This window comes from Hibiscus syriacus, unplaced genomic scaffold, assembly GCF_006381635.1.
Source record: "Hibiscus syriacus cultivar Baekdansim isolate YM2019G1 unplaced genomic scaffold, ASM638163v2 tig00111025_pilon, whole genome shotgun sequence".
Lineage (NCBI taxonomy): Eukaryota > Viridiplantae > Streptophyta > Magnoliopsida > Malvales > Malvaceae > Hibiscus > Hibiscus syriacus.
This window is the reverse complement of record NW_024062959.1, coordinates 79,254-102,479: the sequence shown is the minus strand read 5'-3', so window position 1 is coordinate 102,479 and position 23,226 is coordinate 79,254. Positions and strand designations below refer to the sequence as shown.

At 35.9% G+C, this 23,226-nt stretch overlaps 2 protein-coding genes and 2 pseudogenes across 2 annotated transcripts; all 4 read left to right on the top strand.

Annotated features, from left to right (window-relative positions):
• The first annotated feature begins 772 nt into the window (after positions 1-772).
• LOC120150739 lies at positions 773-2,618 on the top strand (annotated as a pseudogene).
• An 8,322-nt stretch (positions 2,619-10,940) lies between these two features.
• LOC120150732 (peptidyl-prolyl cis-trans isomerase-like) lies at positions 10,941-11,742 on the top strand. The gene has a single exon (XM_039163369.1). The coding sequence runs from the start codon at positions 11,016-11,018 to the stop codon at positions 11,535-11,537; it is 522 nt and encodes a 173-aa protein (XP_039019300.1). The 5' UTR covers positions 10,941-11,015; the 3' UTR covers positions 11,538-11,742.
• Positions 11,743-13,763: 2,021 nt separating this feature from the next.
• LOC120150754 (peptidyl-prolyl cis-trans isomerase 1-like) lies at positions 13,764-23,128 on the top strand. The gene is made up of 2 exons (XM_039163380.1): positions 13,764-14,343; positions 22,113-23,128. Exon 1 carries the CDS (start codon positions 13,805-13,807, stop codon positions 14,324-14,326), a length of 522 nt encoding a protein of 173 aa, XP_039019311.1. The 5' UTR covers positions 13,764-13,804; the 3' UTR covers positions 14,327-14,343; positions 22,113-23,128.
• Positions 20,825-23,193, top strand: LOC120150738 (annotated as a pseudogene).
• Positions 23,194-23,226: the final 33 nt, after the last annotated feature.

Below are 23,226 nucleotides of genomic sequence, written 5' to 3'. Positions count from 1 at the left end.
TAATTGGTTTGCATTATGGTTGGTTCAATTGAAATTGATATACACCACACAATTTAGATTATCCGAATGAAGATGAATATTTAATATCGATAGGTATATTTCTCTTAAATATTCATCTTAATATATTGCATTATGATTAAAAAATATTGGAAACTTCGATCATTTAAAAATCTTTAGTTATCACGTCTTAATCTGTAAATGTTTAAATTCTATTTGAAAAGTCGTTTAAATTCTATTTGAAAAGTCCGTCGTAAATCAACTTATGTTTCAACCTCCAAAAGAAACTTCAATAACTTGTCCAAAATGCATCATTTGTCCTTCTTATTATCGAATCATACTTTTAAAAAGATAATCCAAATTTAAATTTAAGAAATGATATTATTAAGAAAGACAGACAACTTAATATAAACTATAAAACGAACATAAAATATATAGTAAGAGAAAATCCAAAGCATTACTCAGCTGTTTGTTGTGTAGTTGAGAGAGCACATTGAATGAAAAAGCTAAACACCAACATCTTGCACAAATGAAGTCATTGGTTGTGGCCAGCGATGGATCGGGGACAGGTTAGGGCAGTTGTCCTCCTTGAATATTTAAAATTATTATATATTATATATTTTTTTCTATGTATTTTCTATTAAAAATATATTTTCGTTGCCTCTTAAAATTTTTAAAATTTCGCCCTAACATAAAATGTTGCCTTATAAGATTATTATATAACAAGAGTTTTGGTATCCAATATCTGATATAATTCAAATCATTGTTATCAACGATGGGGAGCCTCGTGTATCGAGGAGGCGCACTCGTGTGCTTGCTGGTGTCGTGGTTGCTGTTTGTGATGAGTTTTTGCGATGCTGTAGCAGTTGAAGTGATCGGGAATGGGGAATGTGCAGATTGTGCTGAGAATAATTTCGAGGTCGGCCGAGCATTCTCAGGTATTGTTTGTGTAGCTAGTCAAATTTATCAAATCTCATATGTACTTGTTTCACTAGTGTATCCTCATTCATTGCAATTAGGGTTGTCGGTACATATCTAAAAATTAAGTCCTTTCGCATGCATCCGATTGAGGTTTAAGAGGGTTCCATTCTACCTAAAGCTCGATCCGATTTTATACTAAAAATTTACATCCAATTCGACTCGAATCGGAACATATTCATTCGGTAAAATAAGGACCCGATTGAAAAATAATAATATATAGAGGTATTCTTACAATTATCTTTAAATTTATAACATATAATTATAATATTATCTCGAATCGGATTAAGTCTGTTTTTTCACTTTAAACTCGAATCCAACTTGACTTGAACTCAAATTTTTAAACAAAAAAATCGACTCGATCAGTTCAGATAGAATCGTAATCCATCAGGTTTGGGCCAAATACCCATCCCTACTTGTAATACATGTTCAAGTGATATATTTTATCTTTATGTGGCTACTATATTTTTTAATGTCACGACTCACAAAATTAAAATATAAAAATTCTGATATATTTATCCTAATTCTTTTTACAATTACTTTTTAATATTTGACTCACCTCATGAGTTGATTTTTTTTTTTGGAAAAATATTCACATCGGGTGTTACTGATTTAAACTAAGGTATAACTTGGTATAATAGTAAAGGATTCGATTGTGTTAAATTAAAATATATAGACTAAATCCTCAAGTTCAGTATTGTATAAGAATAGACAAAAAACTTGATACAAACTAATCATATGGATGTCTTCGTTGTAATATCCATGATGTTGTATGTTATTGTTGTTTCTCTTTGAAGGCCTTCGTGTAACCATAGACTGCAAGCCGGAAAACGGCAAAGACTTCGAAACCCGAGGCTCCGGCGAGCTCGATGATGAAGGCAAATTCAAAGTATCCCTTGCCGGAGACATGGTTCAAGATGGCAAATTAAAGGAGCAATGCTACGCGCAGCTCCAAAGTGCATCGGCTCAACCTTGCCCTTCCCTCGACGGCCTCGAATCCTCCAAGATCATTTTCAAACCCACCGGCGACGACGGCAAAAGCCAATTCGGGCTAAAAGGGAAGCTCAAATTCTCGCCAATAACTTGTGCCTCGGCCTCCTTTTGGTCACACCACCACCATAAGATCCCTCCACTGCCAAAGCTTCCACTGCTTTCACCATTGAAAAGCTTCTTCCACCATCATTACCCTCACCCTCCGATTTACAAGAAGCCGCTACCACCGCCGTTTCCGGTCTACAAGCCTCCGGTTTATAAGCCTCATCCAGTTCCGGTTTATAAGAAGCCGCTTCCGCCGCCGGTTCCGATTTACAAGCCTCCAGTATAAGCCTCATCCAGTTCCGGTTTATAAGAAGCCGCTTCCGCCGCCGATTCCGATTTATAAGCCGAAACCTCACCCTACTATTCCTTATAAGCCGCTTCCTCCGATTCCGAAGATCCATCCATTCCCTAAGAAGCCGTGCCCGCCGATCCCCAAGCTTCCTCCGAAGTACTTCCACCACCCCAAGTTCGGAAAATGGCCGCCGTTGCCGCCATTTGCTCCACATCAGCCTTGAAGTATCCGTAGTCTCATTCAGTGATAACGTGCGTGTAAAATATTGAACTGTTCTATGCAATGTTAAATAAAGCTGTATGCATGCAATAAAGGTTTGTGAAGGGGAGATAAATTAGGTAAACATATACTAAAATGCGCGAGTCCCTAGTTTTTTATGGTATAGTATTAAATTGCAGTTATAATGTCACTATTACGAATGTTGTAGTTGTTAATCGTAATTTAAAATTTATAATGTTTTTAAATTATAGATGCACTTATAATATTATTATCATCTTCGTGATTAAGAGATTTATTATTGTTTTTGATGTTATGAGTTCGAACAACGATTGATCAGAGTGTTTGAACAGATACTAACTTTCACCCTATATTTATCAAAAAACATATCGCAAGGACAATAAAAACTATTATGATATAATTATTACGTTGTGTTGTGACCACAATATAATATTATGTTGTATGATTATAATTAGCATGTTTCCTTATTTATGTAAATTGTTTGCTTGAACTTTATAATTATGTAAAATATTCTCTTATTTCATGGTTATAATATGAGACGGAGTTAAGACTAAATATTAAAAAAAAAAGAGAAATGACCTATTAAGTTTTTAATATGAATATTGAGAGGGATAAGGACTTTATTTAACTAATATTCAAACTATCGATGACCTAAAATACTATTCTACTAAAATAAATTTGGGGGCGCCACACCTCTCTCATCCAACAAATGACCCTGTCTTTGTTATTACAACGCACGACCAAATTAATAATCAAAACATATCTAGATCTAAATTAAAATAACCTTATTGTATTCAAATAATAAGATTTAATTAAATAAAGGGTTATTATTTACTTACACAATGTAAAATTCTTTAATTTTACATCGATTTAAACCGTTGGGTGAGTGAAAATAGATGATTGAGATTGACTCATTATTTTTTCTCTCTCCAATGAATATCTTCTCATTTCACACGGTTAATCTGATCAGTTATTTATTTTAACTCATCCTATGGTCCTAAATCTATGTAAAACTAAAAGAATTTTACATCGTGTAACAGAATCTTATCTCCTAAAATAAATTTAAATATAAAATCTTACATAATATATATACATAATGAGTAATATATATACATAATGAGTGTTGGCACAAGTGGTTGAGATTCAAGAATTTTGATTTAAAATAATAAGTTCGAATCCTACCACTGTTAGCCTTGATGGGCAATATATAAATTCCTATACCTAAACTTTTATGTAATATATATATATATATATCTTATTATGGAGTATCAACTTCAAATCTTTCTATGCATAGATATTATGTATCACTTCGAATAAATGAAAAATTAATTAAAACATAATTCTTGGATCGAATTCGATTTCTTAAATTCCCTTCAATTTCATTACCACTAAACTTTTTTTGAACGATATAATATAATGCTTATACTAAACAAATCTCTTCTTACCCATAAGTAGGAAGATATCCTTTTGTGTATTATACCAATGACAAATACTAATTGAATTAAACTCAATCAACCAGTTCAATCGACAAGTAAAAATTCACAATTATATATTACTCCAAATAATACTAATTGAATTAAACTCAATCAACCAGTTCAACCGACAAGTAAAGAAATCACAATTATATATTAATCCAAACAAAATTATGGATTGTCATGTGTTGAATCGGTCGAGTCAGATTTTTGATCCACCAAAATCTGATTTTCAAATTAAAGCCGCCTACTTATATATGACTTGATTCATGTTTAGGAGAGTGCACCCGACCTGAAATTCGATCCAATTTTTCAGATCAAAACGTGCATCTGATCCGACTTGACTTAATCTGATATAAATATATATAATTTATTTTTATTAGAAAAAATAAGAACCTAATTAAAAAAATTAAAATTATCTCTAAATATATAAGATATAATTATAATATTATGTCAGTCGGATCTATTTTTTTGTCACTCTAAACCTTAATCTGACCCGAGCTAATTCAACCCTTGAAAGAAATATATGATTTGATCTAACCCGAATTTAAAGTTTTTAAAATAAAAATTGGTCGGATCAAATCAAACCGAATAAAAATTCATCTGATTCGAATGAAATGACTATCCCTAAACCAAACCGTTATTAACCCTAGATGGAACCCCAGCAGGCACTGATTATATATGATCTCGAAAGAAAATGGGTGAATGTCATGTAGGCGTGAGGATGGGAGACGAAGGTGGAGGAAACGATGCTGCTCACAAACACATGCAATCAGCCAATTGAGTTTGCCTAGAAAACAGGGTTTGCTGTGCGTCGGTACAACGCCAGATTATTACTTTTAGTATGGCATCTCAAAATCAAAACTTAATTAGCCTCGTCAAACCATCGACGTCAGTGGTGGGAAAATGATTTTTTAAAAAGTCTGCCGCACCGCATCTGATTCCCCTACTTTTCCTGCAATTTCATTGAAGTTTCCTTTGCCAAATCTATCTTCTTCGCATCTTGGATGCAATACTTTCTTGCAATATGTTATATATATAGGGTAAACTACATGAGACGCCATTGAATTAAACTCAAGTGATTGTTTTGGTCACTGAATATTTAAAACTTATAAATGAGCATTGAATTTATTAAACTATTACAAAATGGTTACTACAATATTATAATAATTGTAAAATTTTAATAGATTTAATGATATTTTGTAACAATTTAATAAATTAATGATTATTTTATAACTCTTGAAAGTCTAATGATCAAATCAATTTTTCTTTTTTGAACAAGTGATTGTTTGGTCACTAAATATATATGATCTAGTTACTAGTGAAAATTCTATTAGTTTTACATTAAATTAGGACTGTTGGATAAATGAAAATAGAATGTTGATATTAACAATAGGAAGTGATAACATATTTAGTGAAAAAATGAGTTAATCTCAATATTTTATTTTCATTTACCCAATTAATTTTACACAGTGTTGATAAATCCTAACTCAAATTTATATATAAATTCAATGATATTTTTTTTTGGGTTGGAGGGCCAGAACCCCTCTCAGGCCCTTAACAGTTCTGTCCCTTATTATACATCTTCAATAACATTTCAAGTATATTAAGGTAACATTTGTAACAATCTTATTTATAAAAAAAATGAATATAGAACATATGTGAATCATTAAAACAAATTAAGAGTAATTTCTTATATGGAGTTGTGAAATTAAAATTTGTGAAATTCTATACATTTAAACTTCAAAATATAAAATCGTAAATTCTAATCTCTAAATCAAAATTTCTAAATTCTAAATCTCTGAAACCTAAATCCTAAATATGATACATGAACAAGGATTAAATTCAGAAAATGCGGGGAGATAAAAACTATTAGACAAAATGCTCTGGGAGAAAATTAGCCGGACTAATGGCTCCCGAGTTCTCTGTTGATCGGCGTTTGATTCCCGTTTCTTTCTCATTTCTTTCACTGCTGTTTGGGTTTTCCATTTCCTCTCAAAATGGATGGAGGAAATTATTCAAATGCTCCAACTCGCATGACCTAGAATATTTTCCCCCAAATGTTCGCGATGGAGCCACGATCGTTCTTCCACCTCAAGAGATCCTCGACGCTGGAATTTTCGAATGGAGACTATCGCTGGTGGGTCAATTCCTTGGAGTCAAACCAAGCTTTGCGTCCCTGCAACGAATCGTCGACAGCTTATGGAGCAAAGCAATCGGGGGTTCGCGAGTCAAGGTTAGTACTGCTGGAAACAATCTTTTTATTTTCACGTTTGATAGTGAAAATTCTAGGGATTGGGTACTTGACAATGGGCCATGGCACAAACAGAACAAATCTCTTATTATTAGAAAGTGGGAACCATGCTTGAAAACACTTAGTTTTGACTTAACTAAGATTCTGTTTGGGTTCATCTGTTTAACGTCCCATTAGAACTCTTTTCTCGAGTTGGCCTTAGCTACATAGCTAGTGCCATTGGCATTCCTCTATCAATGGACAACATAATTGCTTCAAAATCTAGGCTAGAGTTCGCTAAAGTCTGTATTGAAATTGGGGTAAACGACCTATTCCTAAGTTTATTGAAGTTGCTCTTAAAGATGGAAAACAAACCACTATCTATGTTGAGGTTCGTGGTTACTGCCTTCGTGCAAGTAGTGCAAAGTATTTGGGCATAGTGAAAAAGGTTGTCCTAACAAAACCAATACCCAACCTGTTTTTTCCCAAGTCTAGAAGAAGAAGGGAGACATCATCCCTAATTCTGCTATTACTACTGTAGGAAGAGTTGAATTATTGCAGAAACCATGAAATAATGGTACTGAAGTAAATGGTTCCACCCAGCAGGATAAGTTAGTTGCTGAACCTCCTGATAAGCTTAAACAGAATGCTCCTACTGACACAGACTTGAAAAGTTCTCAACCTGTTATGGAAGTGGTTCATGCATGTCTAAACGTTATCTCAATTGTTACTGAAGATCATAATTCTACTAGTAAGCCTACTGAAGATTCTGCTTCTGACATCTCTTCTCAGTAGATAAACCAAAAAGGGGAAGAGGAATACCTAGTAAAGACAATGCTAAGAGTTGTCTTTCAGGTTCAAAAAACCGATTTGAAATTCTATACACTGTTGAAGATCAAAATCTTGAAAATTTACCAAGGAAGCCAAGGGCAACATCTTTGGGAGTTGCTGGCTTGGTTAAGGAGTTTAAATCCAAAAAGAAGGACTGGCTTGACAAAGCTAAAAGTCATCCTGTTGAAATCCAAGGGTGTTCCTTGGGATCAACTTCTAAATGATAATCAGTTTTTGGAACATTAGAGGACTTAACAGTCTTCTAAAACAAAATAAAGTGGTTCTTAGAGCCATTAATAATAATGTTGATATCCTCTGCCTTTTAGAGACTAGGGTTAAAGTTGAAAAGTCTCAGGCTCTCTTTAACTCCAATTTCCCAAATTGGAATGTTTGTTATAACTATGATCAGGCCATTAATGGCAGAATCTGGATGCTTTGGAAGAAGGGAATTGATTTATCCATTATTCAAGTTTCTGACCAGTGTATTACTGCTCAAGGAATTTTTCAAGGTAACCCGGTTGTTCATTTCGGCCGTCTATAGAAGTAATGATGGAGCAATTCGAAGACAAGCTTTGGCTTAAACTTAAGGAAGTCAATTCCACTGTTAATCAATCCTCGTGGGTCTTAGGTGGAGATTTCAATATTTTCCTCCATTCCCATGAAAGTTCTGACCATGATCTGATAGGCCATTATTCCTCTCCGGACATGAAAGATTTCCAAGAATTCACTCATGATCTCGGCCTTCAGGATCACCCTTTCTTTGGACCTAAATTCACTTGGAGTAATAAACAACAAGAGTTATTTCTGGCTAAGAAGCTTGATAGGGTAATGATTAATCCAAGTTGGGCTCCTATCTTTCAACAATCTTTTGTGGAATTCCTTGCCCCTGGAATCTCTGACCACTGCATGGCTATGCTTTGGATTTCTAAAGATCTTCCTACTACCAAGCCTAAGCCTTTCAAATTCTTTAATTTCTGGGTTGTTAACCCTAACTTCTTGAATATAGTAAGGAATTCATGGCAACAAGAAGTTCAAGAAACCCTATGATTATTTTGTTCACAAAGCTTAGAAGACTCAAAGATAATCTCAGAAGGTTTAATAAAGACTATTATAAAAACCTTCCTGATAGAGTTAAAGGTAAGAGAATGGAGCTGGAAAACAACAACTCCTTACTCTTAAAGGTGAGGAACCCATTGAGAAGGAACTTGAAATCCAAGAGCAGCTGAACACCCTTGAGGAAGCCGAATCTCTTCTCTTTAAACAAAAGGCTAAAACTAAATGGATAAACATGGTGATAAAAACACCAAAATTTTCCATTCAATTGTGGCCTCGAAGAACAAAAGGGAAACCATCAGAGTTCTTGTCGATAGCAGAGGAAATAGACTTGAATCTTTTGAAGCCATGTCCAATAAAGTTTCTTTTTTTTCTTCAATCTCCTAGGTACGGCTGATCCTATGGTCAAGGACTCTAATCCTTCTTTTCTTCAAGATCTCCTTAACTATTCATTGCCTATTGAAGCTGTTTCTCTGCTTGTTAAGGAAGTTACTGTTGAAGAAATAAAAAATGCCATATTTGGCCAAGGCAATGAAAAGGCTCCTGGACCAGATGGTTTTACTCCATTCTTCTTCAAATTCTCATGGTCCATAGTGGGTGAAGATGTTACTAATGCTGTCAATTACTTCTTCTGTAATTCTTACATCCACCCTGCTTTTAACTCCACTATTATAGCTCTCGTCCCCAAAGTCCCAAACCCCTATACGATCAAAGATTTTCGGCTGATTTCCTGTTGTTCGTCATCTATAAAATTATCACTAAGATCCTTGTCAATAGGATGACTGCTTTCATTCCTCAGATAATTTCCTTGAACCAAACTGCTTTTATTCGTGGCAGGAATATCACTGAAAATTATCTTCTTGCTCAGGAGATGGTTAAAGGGTATGACCAAGAAAAACATTTCACCTCGTTGCGCCATAAAGATCGATCTCCATAAGGCTTTTGATTCCTTGCACTGGAACTTCATCTCTTCAATCCTTACAGCCCTGTATTTTCCTCAAAGATTTATTACTTGGATTGAAGTTTGTTTTTCTCAAGCTCGGTACTCTATCTCCTTCAATGGTACCTTAATCGACTACTTCAAAGGGGCTAGAGGTTTAAGGCAAGGGGATCCCCTTTCCCCTTACTTATTTGTCCTTACAATGATTATTCTTTCTAAAATGCTTAATTTGGTTGCATCTAAAGGTGTCTTTGCTTACCACCCCAAATGCAAGAAGATCGGGCTTATTACCTTTCTTTTGCAGGCGATCTGCTTATTTTCAGCAAAGGTAACAAAGAATCTGTGGATGGTATTCTTAGTGTTCTAAAAAGTTCTATCACCTTTCAGGGCTTCATCTTAATTCCTCCAAATGTGAGCTTTTCGCTGCGGGAATCTCCTTTAGGGAACTAGAGATTATTAATCTTAATTTTGGCTTCAAACTGGGGTCTCTTCCTGTTAAGTATTTTGCATTCCTCTTGTAACCCGTAAACTCACTGCGAAGGACTGTGAGCCTCTTCTTGACAAAATTAGGAATCGATTACACCACCGGTCTACCCGTAATCTCAGTTACATGGGCAGACTTGAGCTTATTCGGTCTGTTTTATTCAATGTTAGTAATTTCTGGTGTCGGCAGCTTGCCTTCCCAGCCTCGATCTTAAAAACCGTGGATCAGCTTTGCTCACGGTATTTTTAGAAAGGCGAAGACAAGTCTGCTGTGGGGGCTCGGGTAAGTTGGGATAATATTTGCCGTATGAAGTCAGAAGGAGGCCTTGGTTTGATTAATATCTACATTTGGAACAAAGCTTGTATTATTAGCCTTATTAAGAAAATTCTTGCTGGTGATGGCTCCTTGTGGGTTGCATGGCTTCATAATTATATCCTTAAAGATAAGGATTTCTGGCATTACGAACCTGGACCTAATGTCAGCTGGTGGGTTTTAGAAGGATTTTAAAGCTACGGCACACTGCTTCTCCTCTTATTTCCACTGGTTCACTGCGGACTAAGGAAATTTGGGACAGAATACAGTTGCAAGGACAGAAAGTCCCATGGCATCGACTCATTTAGTATCCTATGCATATTCCTAAACATAGCCTAATCACTTGGATGTCCATTTTGAACAGGTTACCAACCAAAGATCGGTTACAAAGAATGGGAGTTCCCACAGATGGTTTCTGTGTTAATTGCAATTTATATCAAGAAACTAGATACCATCTCTTTTTCGATTGTTCCATGGCTGTGCGTCTTTGGAAATCCATTTTAAACTTGAACGGGATGCAACCGAATTTTTTGACATGGGATGATATGGTCAATTGTGCTAGCTTAACTTGGAAAGGGAAGTCGTTACTCACCACCATTCTGAAAATCTCGTGGAATGCGTTCATCTATTACTTGTGGCAGGAACGGAATCAGAGAATATTCCGGGGTCAGTTTCGAGCTGTTGATGATATTCTCAAAGACATCATCGATATTGTTGGTATCCGACTTAGGGACAAAGCTATTAACATACTTGATATTACTAACTTTAGCCTTTTTAATGCTTGGGGTATTGTTTAACCAATCTTTGGTTTGTAATTAGGCTTTTGTCTATTTTGTTGATTGGTTGTAGTTTGACTGTGCTTTTGTGTAATAAAATTTTGAATTATCCAAAAAACAATTCAGAAAATGCAAAGAGTAATGGGAGTTAAAGCATATTTTAACCATTTATTATAATATAAAATAATTCTATGTGAACGGAATCTATTCTATCCTAATCAAAATGAATTCGTCCTGTCCAACAAGGTAAATTCTCGGTCCTTTTTCTTCCTATATAAACCACTTTCCCTAAGCTAAATTAAATACCATACAAAAACCTCCAAATCAAAAACAAATTCTTAGAATCAACCAGTCTTCATTTTTTTTCCAAGCATGGCTCCAAATCCCAAGGTGTACTTCGACATGACGATCGGCGGCCAACCCGCGGGTCGGATTGTCATGGAGCTTTTCGCCGATGTCACTCCTCGAACCGCCGAGAACTTCCGTGCCCTCTGCACTGGCGAGAAGGGTATCGGCCGTGGCGGCAAGCCACTCCACTACAAAGGCTCCAAGTTCCACCGCGTGATCCCCGAAGTCATGTGTCAGGGAGGCGACTTCACCGCCGGGAACGGAACCGGCGGTGAATCCATATACGGAGCTAAGTTCGCTGACGAGAACTTCATCAAGAAACACACCGGACCAGGCGTTCTGTCCATGGCGAACGCCGGTCCCGACACGAACGGATCCCAGTTTTTCATCTGCACGGCTAAGACCGAGTGGCTCGACGGAAAGCACGTGGTGTTTGGACAGGTTGTTGAAGGCATGGACGTGGTTAGAGCCATCGAGAAGGTAGGTTCTAGCAGCGGAAGGATTTCGAAGCCTGTTGTTATTGCTGACTGTGGACAGATTTCTTAGTGGATACATTGTTCGTGTCTTTGAGTTTGGTGTTTGGATTGTGTTTCATTTCCATGTACTTGTCTTTTGTTTGTTCTGGATTAGGGTTTTGGTGGTTCTTGAAGAACTCGTTTTCTGATGAGTTGCCATAAATAAAATAAATAATGTACACTCTATTTACCATCATATTTGAGTATTTATTTAAATAAGTTTTAATTTGATTGCTATCGTCACTTTAATAGATATAACTACATTATTGTTATATTAATATAAAGATTATGAGTTTGATTATTTTTCTGTATGTAGTATTAATTTTTTTAATTTAATTAATTCAGATTCGAAAGATTTATGAATAATTTAAAGGGTAAATTATGATAATTATGGATAAACTTTAGATTGTTTATTGATTTTATTGTTAAACTTTTGATTATTTTAAATTTAATATTAATTTTTAGTTTAATATTTAGGGTAGTATTAGACGGGTTAAATTTTTAACAATGTGATAATATTTTCTTTGCAGAATTTAAGTGTTTATTAATTTTGTCATTAAATTTTATTTTGCGTGTCAATTTAGTCACTATCGGTTAAACTATTGTTGTCTTTGATCAATCATCGTCAGTCATTGTAATATTAACATCATAATATTAGAATGTCCATATTTTAGATGAAATTTCGTTGATTTTGAGTAAATTTCATAGAAATGACTAAATTAATGCCGATCTTGTTGCGAATAAGAATCGATGAAAGAGAAATCGGTTGGTTTAGAATGACTAAATTAATATGAAAACTAAATTTCAATGTCTAAAATTAAAGCGTTTCAAAATTTAATGATAAAATCAACACAATTTTTTAGATAAAAAAAATACAACATTACGTGGGGAAAAGATTTAGCCGTAATAAAAAGAGTGGGCATGGATAAGAAAGAAAAGAGGAAAAGTAAAGTGTAAGTCGTTCATTTGAACTCATGGGCTCTCTTTTATAAGGACCTTATTCCTATCTCTATAAAGTAGTTTTGAGTTTGCGGCTTAAATTTTATTGGATTCAATTTCAAAAATTTGTTATGATGAAGAAAAATTTATATGCTTAAACTCTTGGACCGACCTTACCCAAAGTGGGGATGAAACTTGTACGACACTGTACATGTTTATTTTCTGGGGTCTTTCATGTCTCTACACTTGTAAATATATATAGGTTTTTTAGCGATTGTGTGAGAGAAAAGAGCATTTTGTAGAGATTAATAAACATATAGTGTAATTTTTGCAAATTTTCTTGTAACATACTTTTAATTATCATAAATTTTGTGTTTCGAGTTTTTCATGTAAAGTTTTATGTTCTTATTTTACGATTATGTTTGATTATTCAACATTATCTTACTTAATTAGTAACAAATCACTTGTTAATTATGCTAGGAATTGAGTAACTTATGTATATGGTATGATCATATATGTCCAATCGAGAAAAGATGATCCAACCTCAGTATAATAAGATGGGAATACATTGCGTAACCGCAGTGATTTTTTAAAAAACTAAAATATCATGACTGAAAAATCTATTATTCAATCTACTAAAGTTTATTCCTTATTTACAAGTAGAATGTTTAAAAACAACTATATTTTAAGTAGAATATCAAGGAAAACGTCACTCGTGACATTTTCTTATTTACACGTCACCCATATATTTTGCTTTTCATATAGAATCTCTGAGAAAGTAGAAAAAGATAGAATTTCCGTATAAAATTTAAGTTTTTAATTTATTTTGTTAACTTTTCATAATAATATTTAGATTTTTTAATTTTTAAATAAAAAGAATATTGATCGTTCATGAAAGTTGATTTTATATCTTCCGATATGATATGTTCACCATATAGATTAAAGATCATTGTCAGTATATTTACAAGCTGAAATATATATATATATATGATGTTAGATATAAAATTTAATATCAGTTATCAATATATCATATATTTAGTCGATATATGTGAGATTGATTTGAGTATAGAAAATGTAATAATTTTGGTTTGGAATTTTAATAGGTTTTGAATTCTATTATATTATATTAGATAATAAAAGTATTTAACATAAAAATAATATATATGGAGTTAATTCATTAAATTAATCGAATAATATTAATTGAATCGAGTTAATGAAATTAATTCACTTTAAAATGGTAATTTTGGTTCTAATTATGTGTTTCTCACCGTTATGGAAAGCTCTCTCTTTCTATATAACAACTTTCTCAAGCTTAAAATTTCATTCTACCGAAAGAAATCGTTTTCTTCCTTCTTCATAATGCCTTCAAACCCTAAGGTTTTCTTTGACGTGACGATCGGAGGCCAACACGCCGGTCGGATCGTGATGGAGCTTTTCTCCGATGTCACTCCTCGCACCGCTGAGAACTTTCGAGCCCTCTGCACCGGCGAAAGAGGCGTCGGCCGTACCGGCAAACCACTCCACTATAAAGGCTCAAAGTTCCACCGTGTGATCCCTAACTTCATGTGCCAAGGAGGTGATTTCACCGCCGGGAACGGCACAGGAGGTGAATCCATATACGGAGCCAAGTTCGCCGACGAGAACTTCATCAAGAAACACACCGGACCCGGCGTCCTATCCATGGCAAACGCCGGACCCGGGACTAATGGATCCCAGTTCTTCATCTGCACCACTAAGACACCGTGGCTCGACGGGAAACACGTGGTGTTCGGACAAGTCGTTGAAGGCATGGACGTGGTTAGAGCCGTCGAGAAGGTCGGGACTAGAAATGGAAAGACTTTGAAGCCGGTTCTTATTGCTGACTGCGGACAGCTTTATTAAAACCACCACCGCCGACAAAAACAAAAGGGGGAATGTCTGTGTTTCATGCATGTCTGAAAATTTCATTTCTCTGTCTTGTTTTCATGGTCACTGGGTTTAGGGTTTGCTGTTTCTTTAAGAACTCAGCTTTTATTATGGACTATCATAAATAAATGGTCGATTTACTCTATATTTTATCCTATATTTGTATGAACTACCTTAAATAAATGATGACTTAATCCTCCGGATCAATTGTGCTAGTTACTCTTGTTGAAAGTATTGTTAAAAATAGTTTTCAAGTTTGGCAACCAACTTTGAAAAATTGGTTTTCAAAGTTTGGTAAATATTTCTTTGAAAATGGTTTTTAAAATTTGGTAAATGTTTCTTTGAAAAATAGTTTTTCAAAGTTTGGTATATATTTGTTGAAAAATGACAATGAGATAATCACAATTAATCCCTAGGCTTTAGGGTATTTACAAGATTAAGTTCTTAAGTTTCAACTATAAATACCCTAGCTCATTTAGCTTCAAAATTATCCCCAAAATCCCAAAAATCATTTCTTTCTCCCAATACTAGAGTGTTTTCTTGTGAGTAGTGAGTGTTTTGTAAACACCTGTAAATTTTATCTCTTAGTAAAAGATCTGCAGCAGTCCGGAGACGTAATCACAATTGGCTGAACTCCGTTATCAATTTCGGGTATTATTTTTCTGCTTTTATTTCGCATTCTCACTAATCTGGTTATAGGGAAATTACTCGTACTCGGTTTATTTCCCAACAACTGGTATCATAGTTTTTGGTTGTGAATTTTGTCAATTTTTTGTGAGGTTACTATTCATTACTATTCATATGAATAGTGAATTTCGTGAATAGTAAAAATTTTGTCGGCGATACGAGCTTGTCGATGGAGGTGTTCTAATACACGGTGGTTCGCAAGAATTGTCAGAAACGATCCAAATGAAACCAGATTCGAGTGGGAGCGATTGCTTCAGACGAAGGGAAGGTGAAAATTGAAAAGTTTGATGGTGCGGACTTTGGCTTTTGGAAGATGCAGATCGAAGATTTTTTTACCAGAAAAATCTATATCAACCTCTCTCAGGAAAGCAACCAGAGGGCATGAAGAATGAAGACTGAGCTCTTCTCGACAGACAACCCCTCAGAGTTATCCGAATGACGTTATCCCGCAATGTTGCTTTCAACATAGCAAGGGAAAAGACCACGGCGGGTCTTATGGCGGCTCTCTCCAGTATGTATGAGAAGCCATCAGCCTCAAACAAAGTGCACTTGATGAGGCGATTATTCAATTTACGGATAGCGAAAGGGGCATCGGTGGCACAACACCTAAATGAACTCAACACAATCACAACCCAGTTGAGTTCAGTGGAAATTGAATTCGATGATGAAGTTCGAGCTTTAATTCTCTTATCATCTCTACCAGACAGTTGGAATGCTACTGTTACAGCAGTTTACAGCTCGTCGGAAAATAGTAAATTGAAATTTGATGATGTTCGGGATCTGGTACTGAGCGAAGAAATTCGACGGAGAGAATCGGGTGAAGCATCAACCTCCTCAGCCTTGCACACGGAGTCCAGAGGGAGAACTTCAGAAAGAAATTCAAATCGTGGCAGATCCAAATCCAGAACGGGAAACTCAAGAACGGGAAAGAAAGATTTTACCTGTTATAACTGCGGCAAGAAGGGCCACTTTAAAAAGGATTGTCGAGCACTGAAGAAAAATATCGGCGCACAGGAATCTGCCAACGTGACAGAGGATACAGGTGATTCCATGATTTTAAGCGTTAACAGTCCGATTGAATCATGGATCTTGGATTCAGGGGCATCTTTTCACTCCACCCCATGTCGAAAAATCATGGAGAACTATGTCAGTGGTGATTTTGGGAAGGTTCATCTAGCCGATGATGAAACCTTGAAGATCATCGGAAAAGGAGACATCCGATTAAAGTTGTCAAACCAGACCACCTGGACGCTGAAAGGAGTGAGACATATTCCTGGCCTCAAAAGAAATTTGATTTCTATAGGACAGGCTTGATAGTGAAGGATTTAGCACAACCTTTTCAGGCTGTGAATGGAAGATTACTAAAGGAGCACTCGTCATTGCTCGTGGTAAGAAAACTGGTACTCTCTATATAACCTCAAATTTAGAGAATATCATTGCAGTATCAGATGCTGATGGAAAATCAAACCTATTGCACCAAAGGCTTGGCCATATGAGCGAGAAAGGGATGAAGACACTTTTGTCAAAGGGGAAATTGTCGAATCTAAAGAATGTAGATGTCAGACTATGCGAGGATTGCATCTTTGGCAAACAAAAGAAAGTCAGCTTTGCAAAGATTGGTAAGACACCCAAGGCTGAAAAGTTGGAGTTGGTTCATACTGATGTATGGGGACCATCTCCAGTTCCATCTCTTGCAGGCTCATTATATTATGTCACCTTCATCGATGATTCTACAAGGAAGGTGTGGGTTTATTTTCTGAAGAAGAAATCAGAAGTCTTTGATACCTTCAGAAAATGGAAGGCCATGGTGGAAAATAAGACTGGTCTGAAAGTCAAGCGGTTGAGGTCTGACAATGGAGGAGAGTACAGAAATCGTAGATTCAGAGATTTCTGCGTAAATAATGGGATCAAGATGGAGACAACAGTTCCCATGACACCGTAACAGAATGGCGTAGCAGAGCGCATGAATAGAACTCTGAATGAACGTGCCAGAAGCATGAGGATACATATCGGATTGCCCAAATTTCTATGGGCTGAAGCTATCAACACTGCAGCTTACTTGATCAACCGTGGACCCTCGGTTCCTTTGGATGGCAGAATACCAGAAGAAGTTTGGAGCAAGAAAGTGTTTGGTTGTATTTCTTATGTACACATAAACTCTGCTGAAAGAAGTAAACTTGATGCCAAGTCCAACAAATGTGTCTTTGTTGGTTATGGTGGTGATGAGTTCGGTTACCGGTTTTGGGACTACGAAAATCGGAAGATCATCAGAAGTAGAGATGTCATTTTCAATGAGAATGTGATGTACAAAGACAGATCAACCATAGAATCAAGTAGCTCAAACATCGAAGCTGAAACAAAATAATTTGTTGAGTTCGAGGAGATTTCTGGAAATGATGTTCAGATCTGTCCTGAAGCAGTTCAAGAAGAACCAGGCACACCGGAACTAAGACACTCCTCCAGAATTCCTAAACCAACCCAACGGTATTTTCCTTCTTTGCACTACTTGTTGCTGACTGATAATGGTGAACCAGAGTGCTATGATGAAGCAATGCAAGTGGAGGATTCAGTCAAGTGGAAGTCTTCCATGAAAGATGAGATGGACTCGCTTATGTCAAATCAGACGTGAGAATTAGCTGAATTACCACCAGACAAGAAAGCGCTCCACAACAAGTGGATCTACAGGATCAAAGAAGAGCATGATGGGAGCAAACGCTACAAAGCAAGATTGGTTGTCAAAGGTTTTCAGCAAAAAGAAGGTATTGACTACAATGAAATTTTCTCTCCAGTCGTGAAGCTATCTACAATTAGACTGGTGTTAAAAATTGTAGTTGTAGAGAATTTACATCTTGAGCAGTTAGATGTGAAGACAACTTTCCTTCATGGTGATTTGGAGGAAGAAATTTATATGAGACAGCCAGAAGGCTTTATAGAGGCAGGCAAGAAAAACATGGTATGCAGGTTGAAGAAGTGCTTGTATGGTTTAAAACAAGCTCCTAGACAGTGGTACAAGAAGTTCGATAGCTTCATGAGTAGCAGTGGTTTTACCAGATGCCAAGTAGATCATTGTTGTTATATCAAGAGGTTCGACAATAGCTTCATTATTTTATTATTGTACATTGATGACATGCTCGTTGCAGGCTCAGACATGCAAGAGATTATAAACTTGAAGCAAAAATTATCGAAGCAGTTTGCAATGAAAGATCTGGGCGCTGCAAAGCAGATTCTTGGGATGAGGATCAAGAGAGACACAAAGTCGGGGACTTTGATGTTATCACAGGCTGAGTACATCAACAAAGTACTCTCCAGGTTCAACATGCAAGATGCTAAACAATAAGTACACCTTTAGGTGTTCATTTCAGACTCTCCAAAGAACAGTCACCAAAGACAGAGGAAGAACGTGCACACATGATGAAGGTGCCGTATGCCTCAGCAATTGGAAGTCTGATGTATGCCATGGTTTGTACCAGACCAGATATTGCTCATGCAGTGGGAGCTGTTAGCAGGTACATGAATAATCCGGGCAATGTACATTGGGAAGCAGTCAAATGGATCCTCAGATATCTGCAAGGTACCACAAACAAAGCACTTTGTTTCAAAGGTGGAGATACTATACTGACAGGTTATGTAGATGCTGACTTAGCCAGAAATGTTGACATCAAAAAGAGCACTACAGGGTATGTCTATACTCTAGGAAGAACCGCAGTGAGTTGGGTTTCTCAACTACAGAAGATAGTTGCTCTCTCCACAACTGAAGCAGAATATATCGTTGTTACAGAAGCCAGCAAGGAGATGGTTTGGCTCCAAAGTTTCTTGGAAGAGTTAGGCAAGAAACAAGAAAACAATGTCTTGTATTGTGACAGTCATTGTGACAGTCAAAGTGCTATCCATCTAGCAAAGAATCCGTATTTTCATTCCAGAACGAAGCACATACAATTGCGATATCATTTTATCCGGTCTCTTCTGGAAGATGGGATTTTGAAACTTGAAAAGATTAGTGGAGCTCAAAATCCGGCAGACATGTTGACAAAGATGGTAACCACAGACAAACTGAAGTTGTGTTAAGCTTCAGTTGGCATGCTAGACTAACAAGACCAGAAATGATGCTGCATTGATCGAGGTGTGAATAAAGATTAAAATCAGTCTTCAAGTGGGAGATTGTTGAAAGTATTGTTAAAAATGGTTTTCAAGTTTGGCAACCAAATTTGAAAAATTGGTTTTCAAAGTTTGGTAAATGTTTCTTTGAAAATGGTTTTCAAAGTTTGGTAAATGTTTCTTTGAAAAATAGTTTTTCAAAGTTTGGTAGATGTTTGTTGAAAAATGATAATGGGATAATCACAATTAATCCCTAGGCTTTAGGGTATTTACAAGATTAAGTCCTTAAGTTTCAACTATAAATACCCTAGCTCATTTAGCTTCAAAATTATCCCAAAAATCCCAAAAATCATTTCTTTCTCCCAATACTAGAGAGTTTTCTTGTGAGTAGTGAGTGTTTTGTAAACACCTGTAAATTTTCTCTCTTAGTAAAAGATCTGCAACAGTCCGGAGACGTAAGCACAATTGGCTGAACTCCGTTATCAATTTCAGGTATTATTTTTTCGTTTTTATTTCGCATTCTCACTAATCTGGTTATAGGGAAATTACCCGTACTCGTTTTATTTCCTAACAACTCTTAAATAGAATATAATTGCATTTAAGAGTACTTAAAATTATAATTGCATAGAATATTCGCGGAGAAATTCACCTACCAAATCAAATATGCAACGTCGATCGGATCAAATTAGTCAGGACAAAATCCTATAACCGGGAGATTAACAAAAAAATTATAATCTCTTAAACGTTATAACTCTTTTAGGAATTGAACAACTCATATGTTGGCTCAAGACAGAATCAAGAGAACTCAGTCTCTATTTAAATGTCAGAAAATGGTTAGGGGATTCAGTCACAAGGCTGATAATGGTTTGGATGGTTGTCATATGGCTAGGAATCTTTTCGATTGTAACTGCAGGCGAATACTCTTGGGATTTTGACAGATTATTGTTTGCACTTAAAGTTTTGTTATGCCACCAGATGAACGTTCAAAGGGGATCTTTTGGGTGATGTTGCCTACCCATTTAGGTGTTTATTTGACAAAACATCTTGGTTTAGGTAAAGTGGAATTTTAATGTGTATGTAAGGAATAGGGTGTGTTGCGTTGGTATTTTTCGTATACTACAGTTGGTGTGTACTCGTTTTTGACGTTCATACGTTGCATTCTTTTTCTTTCAATTAGGCGTGGGAAGGTTTTTTTAACGTGACACGTACGAATTTATATGAGTTTTCCATTATTAATCATACAAAATTCCTCCCAAAAAAAATTCATTGTTGTCTAAAATGGATTTTAATGGTTGAATCAAGAATTAACGATCTAATCAGCTAGATCGAAAATATAAAATTAAATATAAAATGAATCATTTTAAATCATGAAATATAAGTAATAAAAAACGGTTGAATAAAAAAATCATTTTATACTTTTTGCAATATTTTTATATTGTATTTAATTATTATTGAAATATTTAATCGTTTAATATTTTAAAGTTTATATTTAAAATAGATAAATTATAAAAATTTAACACAACTTACATATTAAATAGCAATCCATAAATAATTATACAAAATTTGCAATGATATAACACCGACTTTACTTAAAAATATCAACTACTATTTTACCTATTTGCAACATGCAATGAAATCTCCAGGGTGTTTGATTCCAAATGAATCTTGTTGTTTATCTCTGTCCATGAAGCTATGGGTCCAGCTTTAGAAGTAAGCAGCAGCTGCTTTTCAAAAAGACTGTCTATCCTAATTGCCTAATCAGAATCAGAATTTAATTCAATCTCAACGTACCAGAATTTTCAGAAATCCATTGAATTCGAAAGGGTGAATTGATTGATTTAATGACCTAATAAGATGAAACGCTAATTTTTTTTTTCGAATCATAAAAGATAGAGAACGGAATTGGTAAAAGTTGTTATTGAGAAGAGAATTGGTTCAGAAAGTCTAACTAGATTTTCAACGAACCGGTTGCTTTCTCGCGGAATCCATTTGAATTCCGTCTTCCATCCTCCATTGCGAAGTTTATCTATAGCTCGAACTAAAACTATTGTCGAAGAAGCCATAGATTGGATGATTTGCTTACTATATGGTTGGTTGAATATGCACAATTTCAATACCAGTAAGATTATGGGTTTAAACTAAAATATTGTGAATTTAATACATTGAATTATGAAAGCCGCCTCTATAATATTTTTATTGAATTTATTAATTAATAGACCAGATATTAATAGTTAAAAAATCGATAATTTTCATTTTTTAAAAAAAAAATACAACATTTCATCTATTTAAGTTAGGTTTTAAGATTCAATTTGGTGCCGTAAAGATTTTATAGTTAAATTAGATATTCAAATTTGATTTTTTATTTCAATTTACTACTTATTATAATTTTGTTCAATTAAATATTTAAATTTAAGTCTTTTTGTTCAATCTGATAGTTACGGTTTTTTGTCAAAAATATTTGTTACATTTAAAATATTTAAATTCAACTAAGTCTACTCTAAATGGATCGAAATATAAAATAATCTAAATTATAATTTAAACAAAAATCAAATTTAAACATCTAACTAGACAAACAAATGTGAGTATATTGAAGTCAGAAGCCGAGTTCAGGTGTTGATTTTTAAAAATAATCGAAATTTATATTCATAATTGGACATAAAAAGGTTCAGGTACGAAATTAAAATTTGAAAATAAGGTTAGGTACCAAAATATATATTTAATCTAATGATTCTCCACCGTCGGATATAATACCTCTCCCTTTTCCTTTTGTAGCCAAACGCAAAACCTAAAACGCAAGCTTCAAAACAGCGCCATAGCATTCCCTCCCTCCAAAAAAAGAAAAATCATGGCGGCAACTGCTCTTCTCCTTGGGGCAAACCCGGCGCGTGGGCTCTCGATGCCGAAGAGAACGAAGCTGAACTCGAACAGCAAAGACGCGCCGACTCTTCCATCGAAAAGGGCGCCGATTTTCCTTCTTTAGCCACCGCCGCCACCACAAAGACCAAGAAAAAGAAGGGCCAAACCGTATCCCTCGCTGAATTTAACCACGGATCAGCTAAGCTGAGTGAGCTCACACGCCTCACTCACGAGGAGGTCATCGCGCTCCCCACCGGCCCTCGCCAACGTGCCCCGAAGAACTCGACGGCGGCTTTAAATCTTACGGTTCGAACAGATACAATAATTCCAACGGAGACGATTCGTCGAGTAATAGTAGATGGGGATCTTCTAGAGGTTCGAATAGAGATTCCAATAGAGAAATTACTCCCTCGCGCGCTGATGAAACCGACGCCCATCTGAAACGGGTTTGGCGGTGGATTTTAGAGGGGAGAGAGAGGCAGCGGCGGAGAAGGGTTTTCTAATTCACAATCGAAAGCCGATGAAGTAGATAACTGGGCAGCTAGTAAGACTAATAATAGAAGCCCCAATGGGCAGCGCCGCCTCGGAGATTTGGTGGGGGTTTTGAGAAAAGAAGCAGTTTTGATTCACTTCAGCCGAGGGATTTGGATAACTGGGGAAAGAAAAAGGAGGAGACCAGCAGCACCGCTGCTGGTTCTGGTGGGGCAAGGCCGAAGCTCGTGCTTCAGCCACGTACGGTGCCTGTGACCGAGGAGGGTAAAAAGGACTCGACGGTTACCAAGCCCAAAGCGGCGAATCCTTTCGGCGAGGCAAGGCCAAGGAAGTGTTGAAGGAAAAGGGGAAAGATTGGAAGGAGATTGATGATAAACTTGAAGCTGTGAAGATTAAAGAGACAGTGGCTGTTACAGAGAAAGAGAGAGGAGCAAAGATGAGCTTCGGTAACGGCCATGCCCCGGCTGACAAGACCTGGAGGAAGAGTGAACCTGTTGAATCTGCAGCTGATGCTGATCAACCCCAAAGGTTTCTTCAATTAACTGAAATTTGATTTCTTGGTTGATTTTAGAATATTGCTTTATTTGATCACACACACACACACATAACATAAACCTTGATGCATTTTGCTTGAAATGTGGAGCTTTTTATTGGTATATACTATTTGAAACTCATTTGATTTTAAGAAACAGAGTAAAAGTAGTGTAATTGAATTGTTTTTGCATGTCAGAATTGTGTTAGAACAG

Coding starts and splice junctions, on each gene's coding strand:
- LOC120150754 (XM_039163380.1), top strand. CDS start 13,805: ATGCCTTCAAACCCTAAGGTTTTCTTTGACGTGACGATCGGAGGCCAA.
- LOC120150732 (XM_039163369.1), top strand. CDS start 11,016: ATGGCTCCAAATCCCAAGGTGTACTTCGACATGACGATCGGCGGCCAA.